At 36.2% G+C, this 19,399-nt stretch overlaps 1 protein-coding gene across 1 annotated transcript; it reads right to left on the reverse strand.

The window, feature by feature from the left end:
- Positions 1–4,560: 4,560 nt before the first annotated feature.
- LOC128638976 (free fatty acid receptor 3-like) lies at positions 4,561–5,538 on the reverse strand. The gene has a single exon (XM_053691118.1). The coding sequence runs from the start codon at positions 5,536–5,538 to the stop codon at positions 4,561–4,563; it is 978 nt and encodes a 325-aa protein (XP_053547093.1).
- Between the last annotated feature and the right edge of the window lie 13,861 nt (positions 5,539–19,399).

A 19,399-nucleotide genomic window follows, 5' to 3' on the forward strand; every position in this document is an offset into this window, starting at 1 on the left:
ACTCATTTCAGTCACTCTCTGATGCAAATGAGTCAGCATTTTTTTTAAATGATGTGTAGCACATATGTACCAAATGCAATTATTTCCTGATATACACATTGAAGCCTAAATTATTTTGTGGGGATTTTATTTTTATTTATTTTTTCTTTTCCTGAGGATGTCCCAGGCTACATGTACATTTTTAAAAATATATATATTTTTTACAAATAAAAATATTGCAAGTGTTTTGAATTATTTTTGACATGCAATACATTGCTTTTTCCAACATGACTTATGTACCTTTTAAAGGGAGCTTAAACCCAAAAATATTCTTTCATGATTTAGATAGAGCATACCATTTTTAAAAAAATTCCAATTGACTCCTATTATCAAATATACTTTGTTCTCTTGTTATTCTTCATTGAAGAGATACCTAGATAGGTAGCGTGCACGTCTGGAGCACTACATGACAGGAAATAATGCTGCCATTTAGTGCGCTTGCTAATGTATAACATTGTCCGATAAAACTGGTGCTATATAGTGCTGCAGACACATGCACTTTCCTAAGCTTACCTTTTTGTTTTTCAACAAAGCATAACAAGAAAACTAAGAACAATTGATTATAGAAGTACATTGGAAAGTTGTTTAAAATTGTGTGTTCTATATGAATCAAGAAAGACATTTTTTAGGTTTTATGTCCCTTTAATTTTTATCTAATGACTTACAGTATGAGATCAATGTTGTTGTTTCTGTTCTATTAAAACTCAAGTCATTTATTGGTGATGCACATTTTTATTTACAGGATATTTACATAATCACACAGTTATATGCACATTTAAGCAATACAAGAGTTTAATGATAACCACGAACAAGTCACTGTTTCTGCACCCATACTAATGACAATAAAGGGACTTTGCCCTTAAACTACATGTATTTTTTCTAATACAGTTTGCAATGTTTCCATTACACTAGCATAACAAATTAAGTGTGGAACATTAAACAAATGTCCCATGAGTCATTCATAACATAGAAATAATCATATCTGGGAAACAAATGATTATGCTGATCTAGAAAGAAGGCTTTAAAGTACCTGTCATGAAAACACTTATTTGTTCTGTCATATTAACCCTTTGGATTTCAAAGTAGGGTTTGCTTTGCTGTGCAATTCTTTGAATCCTTCTCTGGCAACCAAAAAGGTTAAAGTCATATAGAACAATGTGATGAATAATAAATTGCACTCCATTACTTAAACAGACATGTAGACCTCATAATAAACTTAATTGAGTGTTTTTACAACAATGCGCTAAATTTGAATCTTTAGATTAATGCTGTGTGTTTAGAAGTAATCAGCCGGTGTGTTGCTTGTGGGACCAATTGGAGATAAACTTATGAGCTTTGACTAATTTGAATTATTGCTGATGGGTTCGAGCATGAATAACATTCTCAAACACTAAATATTTCATTGCATTGTATCAGTCTAATAACTTTGTTTTCTTTTCCCTTTCCTAGATATGTCAACGTAAATCCAGGGACCCCATGAACCCCACTCAAGGGTCTCCCAGCCTTGCATTCACACAGCTCAGTTATGCTAGCAGACTGCTCTGACTCTGCAAAGACCCCTGTCTACTGCTCATATTGACTCATCCTAGAGTTACAATACCCAATCCTAGGACCAAGATTTTTCTACCAGCATTCCAATCGTTAATACTTCAATAAAATAGTGAGAGATGTAAGTAAATGAATATGTTGTTGTAATGTGAGTGTGTCATTGGGTAGGTGTTTATTCTCAGTGTATTACATTGTTAGTTTGTCAGTATGTGATTAACCTCTTTATTTAGGAGCACATGCTGTATAACTAACACCAGTGCCTGAAAATGTACCAAATATCTCTGTGAGAAAAATGATCCAATTCAGTTACCTCAAGTTTTGTCTTAGCTTTAAATGTGTTTGGAGCTTAACAATGCCTTTAACACGTTTTTGGTAATATATAGGCAACATTACTTGTGCATGGTAGATAGCTAAGTAACATAAACTAATATTATGAATACAGATGGTTGTACAGTGTATTTCACTGAGCATTATTTTTTTTCTTAAATTAAAGACACTTAAAGTTTAATACAGCTATTTAACATATATAAAACTAAACCCTAATCTCGGGCCTGACAAACCCAGGCATTAGGGAGTCACTGGTGCCTTAAAATAAGGTCCTGGCCCCATGAGTTTACAAACTCCAAGACACCCATTGCCCCCCCCCCCCGCAAGCCGCCACCATCCTGCATCTAAAATTAAGCCTTGCAGCTGTGAAATACAAATCCAAGTTTAGTCAAACCCTACCACTAATACCTACTGCAAAGCCTCTTTACCAATGACACAACATGGGGGGGTAATATTATTTGATTTTACATGCAAAGCCAGCCAGAGCTGTTAGTAACATGACAATGCAAAAAATCTGTTTCTACAGTACCCAAAAGAGAGACAGAACATCAATATAATTTTGAATAGCTGGCAATCACATATTTAATGTAATGAAAAAAAAAGCAAATGTGACTTTTACCTTTGAATCTGTTGACATAGTTATGGATTAATTTTAGGAGAAAACGTACTTACTACTGCATTTGAATTAATCTGGCTAACATAAATGTTAAATTATACAAATCATTTGTTAAATTTAAACTGTTAAGAGATCCTGTGGAAAAAAAACAATTGAAATATGTATTATAATTGTAAAATACACATGTATATTATATAATTTATTATGATCTTTCAGTTTATGAGATACCTATAAACTAAAATAATAAACCAATTACATTTGGATCTCGTTTGGTATTTCATTATGTCAGAAGCTCAATGAAGTGCTGTGGTCAGATAAAATTTATTGATTACATAAATCTGTTTGATTAATATTGTAGGTGTTCCGTTGTGTGATAGTATTTAATTAAACACAGTGATTATGGGCAATGGCAATATCATTTGTACAATATAACACAATATAACATTAAAGGGACACTAAACCCATTTTTTTTCTTTTGGGATTCAGATAGAGCATGCAATTTTAAGCAACTTTCTAATTGACTACTATTATTAAATTTTCTTCATTATCTTGGTATCTTTATTTGAAAATCAAGCATGTAAGTTTAGATGCCGGCCAATTTTTGGTGAACAACTTGGGTTGTTCTTGCTGATTGGTGGATAAATACACCCACCAATAAACAAGTGCTATCCAGAGTGCTGAACCAACAATTGGCTGGCTCCTTAGCTTAGATGCCTTCTTTTTCAAATAAAGATAGCAAGAGAATAAAGAAAAAATGATAATAGGAGTAAATTAGAAAGTTGCTTAAAAATGCATGCTCTTTCTGATTCACGAAAGAAAAAATTTTGGGTTCAGTGTCCCTTAAACAAATGAATGCTCCTTCTGTATTATTATATGAGAATAAATATACTCTTTACTCTGGTGAACAAATGTTATCTGAGATATTATCTATGTTGGTGATATCCCTTTACATTAGGAAAAACATGGTGTAAGGAAATTAAAAGATAAAATTATAATAAAATGTTAATGTATCATATTTGTAGCCATAAATATTGCTTTGCAATAGGTTTAAGTGTTTAAATAAATATGGTATATTCTATTTTAAAGTGTTGCATTTAAAGGGAAAATAAATAATATGTCATTGCTCAGAGGAGATGGTAAATTCCACATCAAATTGCAAATTTTACTAATATTATTGTTATCACTTGAAAACAGTTATGTTAAAGCTGTGTGTTGTTCATTTTAAAGGGAGAGCCTAATCAAAATTAAACTTTTATGACTCAGATAGGGCATGCAAATTTAAACAACTTTCCAATTTACTTTTATCATCAAATTTGCTTTGTTCCCTTGGTGGTATTTTTTTAAAAGCTAAACCTAGGAAGGATCAAACTGATTGCTAAACCGTTGAAAACCGCCTCTTAGCTCAGAGCATTTTGAAAGTTTTTCACAGTTAGACTGTACTAGTTCACGTGTGTCCTATAGATAACACTGTGCTCACTCCCGTGGAGTTATTTAGGAGTCTGCACTGATTGGCTAAACAGCATGTCTGTCAAAAGTACTGAGATAGGGGGCAGTCTGCAGAGGCTTAGATACAAGGTAATCACAGGGGTAAAACATATATAAATATAACTGTGTTGGATATGCAAAACTGGTGAATGGGTAATACAGGGATTATCTAACTTTTTAAATAATAACATTTCTGGTGTAGACTGTCCCTTTAAGCTAAAAGGAAGTTACCTGTCTAAGTAAAGCTGGACCTAAAATACAGGAACAAAAACTTAAAACTATAATATGTTTAAAATCTTCTCTCTTAGATGCAGCAAGGAAAAAGACTGGCTTTTATGCCTTTTTAAGAATTCTCATTAAAGTCTGTTAACACACTACACCTGGACTATGACCTAGCCTTATATATACAGCAGCACATCTTTATTTGTCATTTACTTAACTTTAACCCCTTTGTCCACTATATAACAGCAACATTCCTCTTCAGTACACATTGCATTCCAGTTCTGAGAACAGAGTTTCTGAAAATAAAGCTTATGCGCCATCGTTTATACACCAGATGATATTGTTTTTAAATGATGTGCTTTTAAATGCTCTTGCTGTTCTTTTTTGAATATGGATGAAAACTTGAGAACCGAAGCTCTGTATTTTATGTGTAAAGTCTTCAAAGTCTGAGAAAAGCCTTGGTCCACAGATGATGACAAAAAGTAAAAGATAAGGGGGTCCAGAAAGGTATTGCATGTGCTGGTTAGCAGGGCCTCTTGTCGCCATCGAACATTTACTTTAAGAGCAAAACCCACAATGTGAGAAATGTTGTAAGGTGCAAAGCATATTATAAAAACTGTGAGTGTTGTCACGGCAACACGGATGGCTCTCTTCTTGTGCTTTGTATGCATGCAGGATCTCATTAGGATTCGAATACAGGACATATAAGAGAATGTAGTGATGGCCAATGGCAAACAAAATAAAACGATTGAGATTTCAAATCTGACTGGCACCACCAAAGCCAGCTGGTCCTCTGTGAAATTTTCATAGCAGACTACTCTGCTGTCTGTAGTTGTGGTAAGAAAAAGTGCAAGTGTTCTATTTTGTGTAGTCTCCACAAGGAACGCAAAGGACACATGAACAAACACGATTGCCCACAAACCTACACATATCAGACACGAGTATTTTGGCTTCTTATAAATCTTGTATTTGATAGGGAAAGCAACACTTAGGTATCGTCCAACACTTACAGCAGTAAGGAATAAGGCACTGGCATATATAGTGCTGAAGTGGCAAAAATTGTAAAGTGGACACAGTATTGCAGGAAGAGTCCAGCTACTTTGAAATGTTTCTATAATTTTTATGGGCAAAAACATGATGAATACTAAATCAGAAATGCATATATTAATCATGTAAATTAAGTTTGGTGTCAACCGGCTTCGAGCTTTCTTGCAGAAAATGTAAAATATTAAAATATTAGACGGTAATCCCAGAAACATTGTCATAATGTAAATTACCAGCGACAGAATGGCCACAGACATTTTAGAGACATCCACTGCTAATCCATAGATAGACTGATGAACACATCTTTCCTTGTTGAAGATGATAGAAAAATACAAAAAATAAAAAAATAATCAGCATTTTCCTTTACAGCAACAACTTCAAATATTTTTTTGCTGTGTTTTTTTTGGACATGCAAGGGTTTTTTCCTGCCCATCATTGGTTTAAAAGATAGTTTCCATCTTGACTTACTCTCCGTAGAATAAAGCTTTGGATGCATTGCACGGACAGTTTTAATCTGGGCACAAACACATGGTGCTTAGCCAATCTATTCTTTATTTTGGTATGCTAAGTGGAAAGGAAATGGGGCAGAAAAAATGCTGATCTTTACTAATGATTCCTCCAACATGCCCACTTAACAAGTCTGTACTAACTACCGGTCCATAAAGCAATAAATTCATAACTGATTTCATAACCTGACTTTAAACATACGCTGAAACTCTGCCAATGAATTGATATGTGCTAGAGTTTTATTCTATCCCTTGATAAATGATGTATCCATTGGGGAAAATGGAGAAAGAGTTACCTGGTACAAAAAAAAAGAGATTTATGTGACAGGTTTTGATTCATGTGATTAACATTCATGATAAATTGTTGCTAACTGCAGATCATTATTTACATTAACCATATTTGTGGTTTCATGTTTAGAAAAAAGTCAGATATTTGATAAAAGCATGGAAATCAAATGAATAAATATGTTTAAAAAAATGACTTTTTTCAAATAATTTATTAAAGGAAATTAAAATCCTAACAATTAAATTATAAACATTACCAGCTTGTGTATCGCTAAAAATAGAATATACCCCATTATCCTAAGCAACCTAAAAAAATCCTTCAATATCAAATGTATTTAAAAAAAATAATGAACCATGGCCTAGATAGGTTACAAACCTTTGAAAAAGTTTAGCATAGCTTCTTTTCACCGCCCTCTGAAAGTTTACATCAATGCATTGCATATCAGCTGTGGCTGCAGGCATATTATGAACAGCTAATCAGTTTTTTTTTACAAAAGTAAGTTTGTAGACTAAACAAGTGACCTGTCTTTAAAATACACTCAGTTTGATATTTTAGAAATGTTTATGTTGCTTTAATGATGTTGGGTAGATTATATTTGAGACCATACACTGCAATAAAAAATAAATAAATAAATAAATAAGATAGAAATAACATTATTATCTGTCATAATACTATACACAAGCAATTAAAGCCATTTTTATGGATGCAACAATACCTAACGGCTAGATTTAGAGTTTTGCGTTAGCCGTCAAAAGCAGCGTTAAGGGGTCCTAACGCTGCTTTTGGCCGCCCGCTGGTATTTAGAGTCAGGCAGGAAAGGGTCTAACGCTCACTTTAAAGCCACGAATTTTCCATACCGCAGATCCCCTTACGCCAATTGCGTATCCTATCTTTTCAATGAGATCTTCCTAACGCTGGTATTTAGAGTCTTGGCTGAAGTGAGCGGTAGACCCTCTACCGACAAGACTCCTACCGCCCATGGAAAGGCTGTAGTTAAGAGCTTTATGGGCTAACACCGGAATATAAAGCTCTTAACTACAGTGCTCTAAAGTACACTAACACCCATAAACTACCTATGTACCCCTAAACCGAGGCCCCCCCCACATCGCCGCCACTATAATAAATATTTTTAACCCCTAATCTGCCGACCGCACATCGCAGCCACCTACATTATCCCTATGAACCCCTAATCTGCTGCCCCTAACATCGCCGACCCCTACATAATATTTATTAACCCCTAATCTGCCCCCCCCCAACGTCGCCGCCACCTAACTTCAAGTATTAACCCCTAATCTGCCGACCGGACCTTGCCGCTACTATAATAAATATATTAACCCCTAAAGCTAAGTCTAACACTAACCCTAACACCCCCCTAATTTAAATATAATTTTAATCTAATGAAATAAATTAACTCTTATTAACTAAAGTCTTCCTATTTAAAGCTAAATACTTACCTGTAAAATAAACCCTAACATAGCTACAATATAACAAATAATTATATTGTAGCTATTTTAGGATTTATATTTATTTTACAGGCAATTTTGTATTTATTTTAACTAGGTACAAAAGCTATTAAATAGTTAATAACTATTTAATAGCTACCTAGTTAAAATAAATAGAAAATTACATGTAAAATAAATCCTAACCTAAGTTACAAATACACCTAACACTACACTATCATTAAATAAATTACCTACAATTAGCTAAAATAAAATACAATAAAATAAACTATACTATAATACAAAAAAAAACCCCCACTAAATTACAAAAAATAAAAAAGAATTACAAGCAGTTTAAACTAATTACACCTAATCTAAGCCCCCTAATAAAATAAAAAATCCCCCTACCCTATTCTAAAATACAAAAGTAATCAGCTCTTTTACCAGCCTTTAAAAGGGCTTTTTGTGGGGCATTGCCCCAAAGTAATCAGCTCTTTTAAATGAAAATAAAAATACAATACCCCCCCAACATTACAACCCACCACCCACACACCCCTACTCTAACCCACCCAAACCCACCTTAAATAAACCTATTGCTAACCCCCTGAAGATCTCCCTACCTTGAGTTGTCTTCACTCAGCCGAGCCGAATTCTTCATCCAAGGTGCACAGAGGAGGTCCATCATCCGGTAGAAGTCTTCCTCCAAGCGGGGCAAGAAGAGGTCCTCCACCCGGTAGAAGTGTTCATCCAGGCGGCGTCTTCAATCTTCATCCATCCGGAGCGGAGCGGAGCCATCTTCAAAGGAGCCGACGCGGAGCCATCCTCTTCTACCGACGGACTAACGACGAATGAAGGTTCCTTTAAGGGACGTCATCCAAGATGTCGTCCCTTCAATTCCGATCGGCTGATAGAATTCTATCAGCCAATCGGAATTAAGGTAGAAAAAATCTGATTGGCTGATGAAATCAGCCAATCAGATTGAAGTTCAATCCGATTGGCTGATCCAATCAGCCAATCGTATTGAAATCGCATTCTATTGGCTGATCAGAACAGCCAATAGAATGTGAGTTCAATACGATTGGCTGATTGGATCAGCCAATCAGATTTTTTCTACCTTAATTCCGATTGGCTGATAGAATTCTATCAAAGGATGGAGACTTCTACCGGATGATGGACCTCCTCTGCGCACCTTGGATGAAGAATTCGGCTCGGCTGAGTGAAGACGACTCAAGGTAGGGAGATCTTCAGGGTGTTAGCGATAGGTTTTTTTAAGGGTGGTTTGGGTGGGTTAGAGTAGGGGTATGTGGTTGGTGGGTTGTAATGTTGGGGGGTATTGTATTTTTATTTTCAGGCAAAAGAGCTGATTACTTTGGGGCAAGGCCCCTCAAAAAGCCCTTTTAAGGGCTGGTAAAAGAGCTGATTACTTTTGTATTTTAGAATAGGGTAGGGAATTTTTTATTTTGGGGGGCTTTTTTATTTTATTAGGGGGCTTAGATTAGGTGTAATTAGTTTAAACTGCTTGTAATTCTTTTTTATTTTTTGCAATTTAGTGTTTTTTTTGTATTATAGAATAGTTTATTTTATTGTATTTTATTTTATGTAATTGTAGGTAATTTATTTAATTAATATAATGATAGTGTAGTGTTAGGTTTAATTGTAACTTAGGTTAGGATTTATTTTACAGGTAATTTTGTAGTTATTTTAACTAGGTAGCTATTAAATAGTTATTAACTATTTAATAGCTATTGTACCTAGTTAAAATACAAAGTTGCCTGTAAAATAAATATAAATCCAAAAATAGCTACAATGTAACTCTTAGTTATATTGTAGCTATATTAGGGTTTATTTTATAGGTAAGTATTTAGTTTTAAATAGGAATAATTTAGTTAATTATAGGAATATTATTTAGTTTAACCCTTTAAGGACACAGCTTTCTGTTTGTTCAATTGTTTTATGACGGAAAAATTCCGTCATATGTCCTTAAGAGGTTAATTTAAATTATATTTATGTTAGGGGGGTGTTAGGGTTAGGGTTAGCGTTAGGTTTAGAGGTTAATAAATGTATTCTAGTAGCGACGACGGTGCGGGCGGCAGATTAGGGGTTAATAATTGTAGGTAGGTGGCGGCGATGTTAGGGAGGGCAGATTAGGGGTTAGTACTATTTATTCTAGTGTTTGCGAGGCAGGAGTGCAGCGGTTTAGGGGTTAATACATTTATTAAAGTGGCGGCGAGGTCCGGTCGGCAGATTAGGGGTTAATAAGTGTAGGTAAGGTAGCAGCGACGTTAGTGAGGCAGATTAGGGGTTAATAAATATATGGGTCGGCGGTGTTAGGGGCAGCAGATTAGGGGTTCATAGGGATAATGTAGGTTGCGGCGGTGTCCGGAGCGGAAGATTAGGGGTTAATAATAATATGCAGGTGTCAGCGATAGCAGGGGCGGCAGATTAGAGGTTAATAAGTGTAAGGTTAGGGGTGTTTAGACTCAGGGTTCATGTTAGGGTGTTAGGTGCAGACTTAGAGAGTGTTTCCCCATAGGAAATAATGGGGCTGCGCTAGGAGCTGAACGCTGCTTTTTTGCAGGTGTTAGGGTTTTTTTCAGCCAGCTCAGCCCCATTGTTTCCTATGGGGATATCGTGCACGAGCACGTTTTTCCAGATTACCGCTACTGTAAGCAACGCTGGTATTGAGGGTTGAAGTGGAGCTAAGTTAGGCTCAACGCACCCTTTTTTGAGCCTAACGCAGCCCCTCAGACAACTCTAAATACCAACGTTGTTTAAAGGGTGCGTTGGGAAAAAAAGCAGCGTTAGCTACGCAGGTCTTTACCGACAAAACTCTAAACCTAGCCGTAAATTAATAATACATACTGATTATCATTATTATTATTATTTTGTATTATTAGCAGTAGCAGTAATATTCAAGCTCTTATCACATTATGCCGTGCAAACCTATGCAACATTTCCAGAACTCAACATTTCCTTACTCAAAAAGCTACAGAAATAGTAATTAACTACTTAATTTTGTCACTCATTGACAATCACTGCTTCTCCCCCCCTCCAAGCTATGATGAATGCTTCAGCCTTCAGCTAAACTCACCCACTTAAGTCAACGATCTAAATGAGCTGCTCCTCTGATCTGCCGGTCTCTACACTGGCTCCCCACACACTGTAGAATACACTTCAAAGTATTTACCCTAAACTATAAAGCACTCAACAGCCTCACTCCCAACTATGGGCTATATAATGAGTGGAGCGCAATTTAGCGCTTTCGCTAGAGTGCTAATAGTAAACTTTGGATTGTGCTCATATTATGAGTTGAAAGTAAAATGGTTTGCGCTCTCATGTGTGCAATAACCTATTCCCCCAAAGAATTAAATGGAGAAAAAATAGTGGAAAAAAATACCCTATTCGCGCACTAACCTGAACTCAAGTTCTTAAGAGCACTAACCCAACATAAATATATATATTTGAGGATATTTTGGTACAGTGTATATCTATACCTATATATATTGTATATATATATATATATATATATATATATATATAAAATTATGTATAGATATAGCTATATACAGATATATATATATAGATATAGATATAGATATATATAATATATATATATATATATATATATATATATATATATACAGTATCTCACAAAAGTGAGTACACCCCTCACATTTTTGTAAATATTTTATTATATCTTTTCATGTGACAACACTGAAGAAATAACACTTTGCTACAATGTAAAGTAGTGCGTGTACAGCCTGTATAACAGTGCAAATTTGCTGTCCCCTCAAAATAACTCAACACACAACGATTAAAGTCTAAACCGTTGGCAACAAAAGTGAATACACCCCTAAATGGAAATGTCCAAATTGGGCCCAAACTGTCAATATTTTGTGTGGCCACCATTATTTTCCAGTACTGCCTTAACCCTCTTGGGCATGGAGTTCACCAGAGCTTCACAGGTTGCCACTGGAGTCCTCTTCCACTCCTCCATGATGACATCACAGACCTGGTGGATGTTAGAGACCTTGCGCTCCCCCCTTTCCGTTTGAGGATGCCCCACAGATGCTCAATAGGTCTGGAGACATGCTTGGCCAGTCCATCACCTTTACCCTCAGCTTCTTTAGCAAGACAGTGGTTGTCTTGGAAATGTGTTTGGGGTTGTTATCTTGTTGGAATACTGCCCTGCAGCCCAGTCTCTGAGGGGAGGGGATCATGCTGTGCTTCAGTATGTCACAGTACATGTTGACATTCATGGTTCCCTCAATGAACTGTAGTTCCCCAGTGCCGGTAGCACTCATGCAGGTCCAGACCATGACACTCCCACCACCATGCTTGACTGTAGGCAAGACACACTTGTCTTTGTACTCCTCACCTGGTTGCCACCACACACGCTTGACACCATCTGATCCAAATAAGTTTATCTTGGCCTCATCAAACCACAGGACATGGGTCCAGTAATCCATGTCCTTAGTCTGCTTGTCTTCAGCAAACTGTTTGCAGGCTTTCTTGTGCATCATCTTTAGAAGAGGCTTCCTTCTGAGACAACAGCCATGCCGACCAATTTGATGCAGTGTGTGGCGTATGGTCTGAGCACTGACAGGCTGACTCCCCACCTCTACAACCTCTGAAGCAATGCTGGCAGCACTCATAGCTCGATTTCCCAAAGACAACCTCTGGATATGGCGCTGAGCACGTGCACACAACTTCTTTGGTTGACCATGGCAAGGCCTGTTCTAAGTGGAACCTGTCCTGTGAAACCACTGTATGGTCTTGCCCACCGTGCTGCAGCTCAGTTTCAGGGTCTTGGCAATCTTCTTATAGCCTACACCATCTTTATGTAGAGCAACAATTCTTTTTTTCAGATCCTCAGAGTTCTTTACCATGAGGTGCCATGTTGAATGTCCATTGACCAGTATGAGAGAGCGTGAGAGCGATAACACCAAATTTAACACACCTGCTCCCCATTCACACCTGAGACCTTGTAACACTAACGAGTCACATGGCACCGGGGAAGGAAAATGACTAATTGGGCCCAATTTTGACATTTCCACTTAGGGGTGTACTCACTTTTGTTGCCAATGGTTTAGACATTAATGGCTGTGTGTTGAGTTATTTTAAAGGGGACAGCAATTTACACTGTTATACAGGCTGTACACTCACTACTTTACATTGTAGCAAAGTGTCATTTTTTTCAGTGTTGTCACATGAAAAGGTATAATAAAATATTTTAAAAAATGCGAGGGGTGTACTCACTTTTGTGAGATACTGTGCATATATATATATATATATATATATATATATATATATATATATATAGAGAGAGAGAGAGAGAGAGAGAGAGAGGAATATCTCTTTAGAAATACATAGAACATATTCTGCTATGTGCAAACTATTGGAATTTGAAATATTTACAGTAAATACACATATACACAATAACACTTTATTAAAAATGAATATTGAATAAATATGCTTTTATAAGTTTTCATTTACTTAACTGCAAAGGGCTCCATTGCACTTGCATATGTCCATATATGTATACATATGTACAGTGAGGGAAAACATTTTTTGATCACCTGCTGATTTTGTAAGTTTGCCCACTGACAAATAAATGATCAGTCTATAATTTTAGTTGTAGGTTTATTTGAACAGTGAGAGACAGAATAACTGTAATGCTTGTGGGATACTTCCATATCAGACCAAACTTGGCCAGTAGTCTTCTTATCCCGGCGTCAAGTGGAAGGATAAGGAAATATCCCAGAACAAAGTTAGTTTAAGAAATAAGGTAAGCAATACTCACTGTAGACAGAGTAGTCCTTCATGGCAATAAGATTAAGGCAGAGAATGGTCAGAGACAGGCAAAGTTTGGCAACAGAAAGGCAATCCAGCAGTTTAGCAGTTCAGGGGTAAAACAGTAGAATGGTCAGGAACAGGATGGTCACTCAAAGACCTTAATGTGCTTCTTCTTGAGCCTTTCCTTTGTTGCCTTTGCCGTGTGTTTTGGGTCATTGTCATGCTGGAATACCCATCCACAACCCATTTTCAATGCCCTGGCTGAGGGAAGGAGGTTCTCACCCAAGATTTGACATTACATGGCCCCATCCATCGTCCCTTTGATGCAGTAAAGTTGTCCTGTCCTCTTAGCAGAAAAACACCCCCAAAGCATAATGTTTCCACCTCCATGTTTGACGGTGGGGATGGTGTTCTTGGGGTCATAGGCAGCATTCCTCTGCCTCCAAACACCGCAAGTTGAGTTGAAGTCAAAGAGCTTGATTTTGGTCTCATCTGACCACAACACTTTCACCCAGTTCTCCTCTGAATCATTCAGATGTACAATGGAAAACTTCAGACTGGCCTGCACATGTGCTTTCTTGAGCAAGGGGACCTTGAGGGCACTGCAGGATTTCAGTCTTTCACGGCGTCAGCATAGTGTGTTGCCAATTGTTTTCTTGGTGACTATTGTCCCAGCTGCCTTGAGATCATTGACAAGATCCTCCTGTGTTGGTCTGGGCTGATTCCTCACCGTTCTCATGATCATTGAAACTCCACCAGGTGTGATCTTGCATAGAGCCCCAGACCGAAGGAGATTGACAGTTATTTTGTGTTTCTTCCATTTGCGAATAATCGCACAGACTGTTGTCACCTTCTCACCAAGCTGCTTGCTGATGGTCTTGTAGCCCATTCCAGCCTTGTGTAGGTCTACAATCTTGACCCTGAGATCCTTGGACAGCTCTTTGGTCAGATTGATTGATTGCTTCTGTGGACAGGTGTCTTTTATACAGGCAACAAGCTGAGATTAGGAGCACTCCCTTTAAGAGAGTGCTCCTAATCTCAGCTCATTAACTGTATAAAAGACACCTGGGAGCCAGAAATCTTGATGATTGATAGGGGATCAAATATTTATTTCACTCATTAGAATGCAAATCAATTTATAACTTTTTGGAAATTTTCAGGATTTTTTTGTTATTATTCTGTCTCTCACTGTTCAAATAAACCTACCATTAAAATTATAGACTGATAATTTCTTTGTCAGTGGGCAAACGTACATAATCAGCAGGGGATCAAATAATTTTTTCCCTCACTGTATCTATAGGTTTATATGTGTATATATGTCTCGAAATACACATATAAATACATAAATACATATGTATACACACACACATATACTGTATATATATATATATATATATATATATATATATATGTATACTTACATACATATACATTTTTAGAGATGTATATGTATCTCAACGTTAAAGCCCTTTGCCTGCCTTTTTTTTTCTCTAACATCCAAGACCTCACATCTTTAAGCCCTTATAACTTTTGTGTGCAATTTTTTTTAATAATTTTTATTAGATTGTGTTATTATGAGTGTTTTTTGAAACTTTTTTGTTTTGCGAAACAGTTAACCACATCTCTGAGGATGCACAAACCCAAGAAGAATTAACTGGAATTGCGCTCAAGCAATCTTGTTTACTTTCAACTTGCAATACCAGTGCGATTTAACTTGTGTGCAATCGAACAATATCACTTGCTCGCAAACTTTTGCACTCCACTTGTAATCTGGCCCTATATTTCCTTTATCAACTTCGAATACTCCTCGAGCCATCCTCTTCAATGAACCTCTGACCCACGTCTCTCCATTCCTATTATCTCTAGGTCCCATTCTCGCCTCAGGACTTCTCACTGCTCCTGTCCTCTGGAACTCTCTATCCAGCTCCATCATATTGTCTATAACTTTGTATAGCTTCAGACCCTTCTTTGAAACCCACCTATTCAGAGAGACTTACCATCTCTCTTCTGTTTTTATCCTACCCAAAATAAATCTCTAGCTGCCTTGACTCAACAACTGCAACAACAATCCATGTAAGTCCATCAGTCTAATCAACATCTTCCTCTTTTTTAGGCTCAGGTACAAACACACAAAAACCACCCACATATACAATGTGGTTCAGGAATCGAGACCAAACAAACGGAAACCACAGGCAGTACCCCAAAGGGAGACAAGGAGGCGTCCACCGAGCCCATTCTCCAAAATAAGAATGGGCACTTAAAAATTATTAATCTCACTCAACACAATTTAAATGCAGATCATATTTCTAGTCTATCAAAGGGCTTGAGTTTCTGTCCCACAAATTCTTTAAACAAGTTTGAAGTGGTTAAGGATGTAAATGTATTTACTAGAAAATTGCTCTTAAAAAAACTATATGCAAAAAAAGAATTAGGAGAAGATTGGACATTAACAGATCAAAAAGTACTGTTAGACTTTCAGGAATTATTGCAGGATAACTCACAAAACACAGAAATAGAAACCACTTGGAGACAGCAGATACAGAACAAATCCAAGTATGTCCCTCCGAACAATCTATCACTGCAGGTACAAGTTTTTAATGAAGTTGTGTGTCAAAAAATCGAACAGCTACCTAAAATTAGGAGTACTTCAAATGTATCCAAAAAAGAACAGAAGGCCTTACAAGAGATACAAACATGGCAAGATACAGTCATAAAAACATCGGACAAGGGCGGCAATATTGTCTTGTGGGACAAGGAAATGTACTTGGAGGAAGCTAATAAACAATTGGGTAACAAACAGTGCTATAAAAAAGTGTTGGGTAATCCCACACAAATGTATCTAGAAAAGTACAACAAAATGATAGATACAGCATATAAAGATCAAATTATAAACAAAACAGAGAAACAATTTTTGACCCAAGCTCATCCAACTACAGCTACATTTTACCTTATTCCCAAAGTACATAAAAATATACAAAAACCTCCTGGTCGCCCAATAGTCTCGGGTAATAACAGCCTAACAGAAAAACCGAGTCAATATTTAGATCAAAGACTCAGAGAGTATCTATACACGCTACCATCTTATGTGAAAGATACCATGGAAGTACTCCAAAAATTAGATAATTTACAACTACTCCCAGGATCAATATTAGTAACTGCGGACGTTGAGTCCCTATATACCAACATTAAACATAATTTAGGAGAACAAGCAATTTCATACTTCCTCTCGACAAACGAAACTGATAATCATGATCATAATATATTCATTCAACAACTTCTGAAATTCATCTTACATCATAATTATTTCACCTTCAAAGACCAGTTTTACTTACAAACCCAGGGTACGGCTATGGGTACAGCATGTGCGCCCACATATGCAAATCTATTCTTGGGATGATGGGAGAACCATACAGTGTTCTCAGATAGCAATGATACATACATGCAACACATCCCACTATGGATTCGCTATATAGACAACATCCTGCTGGTGTGGGAGGGACCAATTGACAAACTCCAAAAATTCATGAATATCATTAATTCTAATAATTTAAATTTGAAATTGACATATGAATACAGTGACCAAAAAGTGAATTTTCTTGATTTGGAGATACAATTGGATCAACATGGACATGTAAGCACAACATTATACCGAAAAAGCACAGCCACAAACACACTTTTACATCACAGCAGTACACACGCCCCGAATACCCTCAGGGCAATTCCAAAAGGTGAATTTATACGGCTTAGACAAAATTGTTCTGATATATCAGTATATAAACAACAAGCAAAACATCTAAGTGAGAGACTCCAAGACAGAGGGTATAGTAAGCGCTCAATAAAAATGGCTAACACACAGGTGACAAAAATGGATCGACAAACTTTACTTAAATCCCGGGTCAAAAAAGCAGATAATAAACCACGTTTTATAACAATTTATAATCCACAAATGAAACAGATTACTAAAATAATGAATGATAACTGGCACATTTTATTGAATGATTCTCTCCTGGCCACCCAAATTGGAGAAAGAGTATCTGTGGGATACAAAAGACCAAAAAACCTAAAGGATACTTTGGTCAAAAGCCACTATGTTCATAGGCCAAAAAAGACAAGCAACTCCCCAGGGATGTTTCCCTGTGGAACTTGCAACACCTGTTTTAAGGTATGGAAAATAAAAGAGATCCAAGACAAATATGGCCAAAAGCATACCCTTTCGGAACACTTTTCATGTACATCAATAAGGATTGTATATGTTTTACAATGCCCATGTAAATTATACTACGTTGGTATGTCAACAAGACAAGTCAGGACAAGAGTCATGGAACATAGTCGTAATATTCGCAATGCCATCAAAGACCAGGAAAAGGGCAAAATGCTAACAAGCGTGGCCAAACATTTTCTGTTAAAACACAACAGCAATGACCAATTATTGAAATTTTCTGTACTACAAAAATCTACCCTGGGTATAAGAGGAGGCAATACAGAACAAAATATTTTGAAGATGGAATGCAAATGGATCCACTTACTACAGAGTACAAAACCACATGGATTGAATGATAGTAACAACTATAATGTATATTTATAGGGCAATACATAACAAGGATATCATGTAAGATAGTTGAGTATACTAGGCTGAACAGTATTTAATGATACACATTAGCCCCCCCCCATAGTCATGTTAGTGGATTTTATTAATTTTAATTTAATTAATAATTATTATTTTTTACTCTGGTATTTGCAACATTTTCAATTTCACTTGTCATTAGTATTGAGTTTTACCACGTTTTACACAATCACAGTTTAAAACGATATCACGGTATTCACTTTTATGTATCATCAATTTAACATGGATGTATTCTTATTTATCCAATATAAATTTTTAATTATACACACATATATTTTTTTTAAATTATCACCTCAGATTCATTCACGCACCCTAATAATAATTTTTCTAATCCCTCACACTTTAGAATTAAGTGTTTCAACATTCCAATCTCACAGATTTTATCACATCTTCACTAATATAATACATCACTTATACACTAGCATTTTTACACCAGTATTAATTATCCAGGACTATCTTATAGTATGCTACTCTATGTATATATTAATAATAAGAACATTGAGACAAAGGTATAAAAATCCACTTTTTTATTTTTGGTGTATTTTATGTTGACAAACAATAGAAGTACTAGCTCAATAGTCGACCTAAGGCAATTGATATCTGTTTTTCCCTTTTCGATTTATATTTATTGCATTTAATATATCCATCAAAGTTACACTGTTTGTACCAAATAAGGAGAGTGAGAGACAGTGGTATATCCGGTATCGTAGAACTATCAAGTGAAGGATAATAGTTATATCTCTCAGCAACTGTAAGGTAAACATTAATGTGGTGAATCCTAAATAATAAACAAAGATACGCTTGGCAATTGACTTGTAATAGTGGTTGAATTATCACATTCAGGGTACAACCATATATTCCCTTATTAAAACAAACACTAAAGGGCAAAGTACTAATATCAGTATAATTTTCACAAGCAAATATGATCACAGATGTAATAGAGGCATAAACTGTACTTGTGAATCATATAATACAGGGCAATATTGTTGTTGTTTCCGGAAATGGCCACATACACAATGGCAAGGAGAATACAGCAAAGATGTTCAGCAATATACTGTAAGGATCGGTACAATTAGTGTATCCTTATTATAACCATAGTCTCTGTGTATACACTCCCTTACTCTATAACATACCTAAGGGTTTTTGTATAGGTTCGGCAGCACCGCATTACGATATTTTGATTGACATCTAGTAAACCAATAATACGACAGGAACTCTTATCCAATGAAAAAGATGGGTGTGCTTGGATTACGAATTTAAACTTGTTCGTTTGCCGCCTCGCGTAACCCCCTCTGAGGAAGCGTATGGGAAACGCGGCGTCAGGTTTTTTTTAATTGCTCTCCAATAATGTGTAAAAATATATAATTTAAGTAGTTTAATATATGGTTGGCTAATTATTGAGCTATGATGCTTGGTGGATAGTTATGGGATGCTTATAGGAGAAATCGAGCGTTATTATTTTGACAT

This window comes from Bombina bombina, chromosome 8, assembly GCF_027579735.1.
Source record: "Bombina bombina isolate aBomBom1 chromosome 8, aBomBom1.pri, whole genome shotgun sequence".
NCBI classification, from domain to species: Eukaryota; Metazoa; Chordata; class Amphibia; order Anura; family Bombinatoridae; genus Bombina; species Bombina bombina.

Coding starts and splice junctions, on each gene's coding strand:
- LOC128638976 (XM_053691118.1), bottom strand. CDS start 5,538: ATGTCTGTGGCCATTCTGTCGCTGGTAATTTACATTATGACAATGTTT.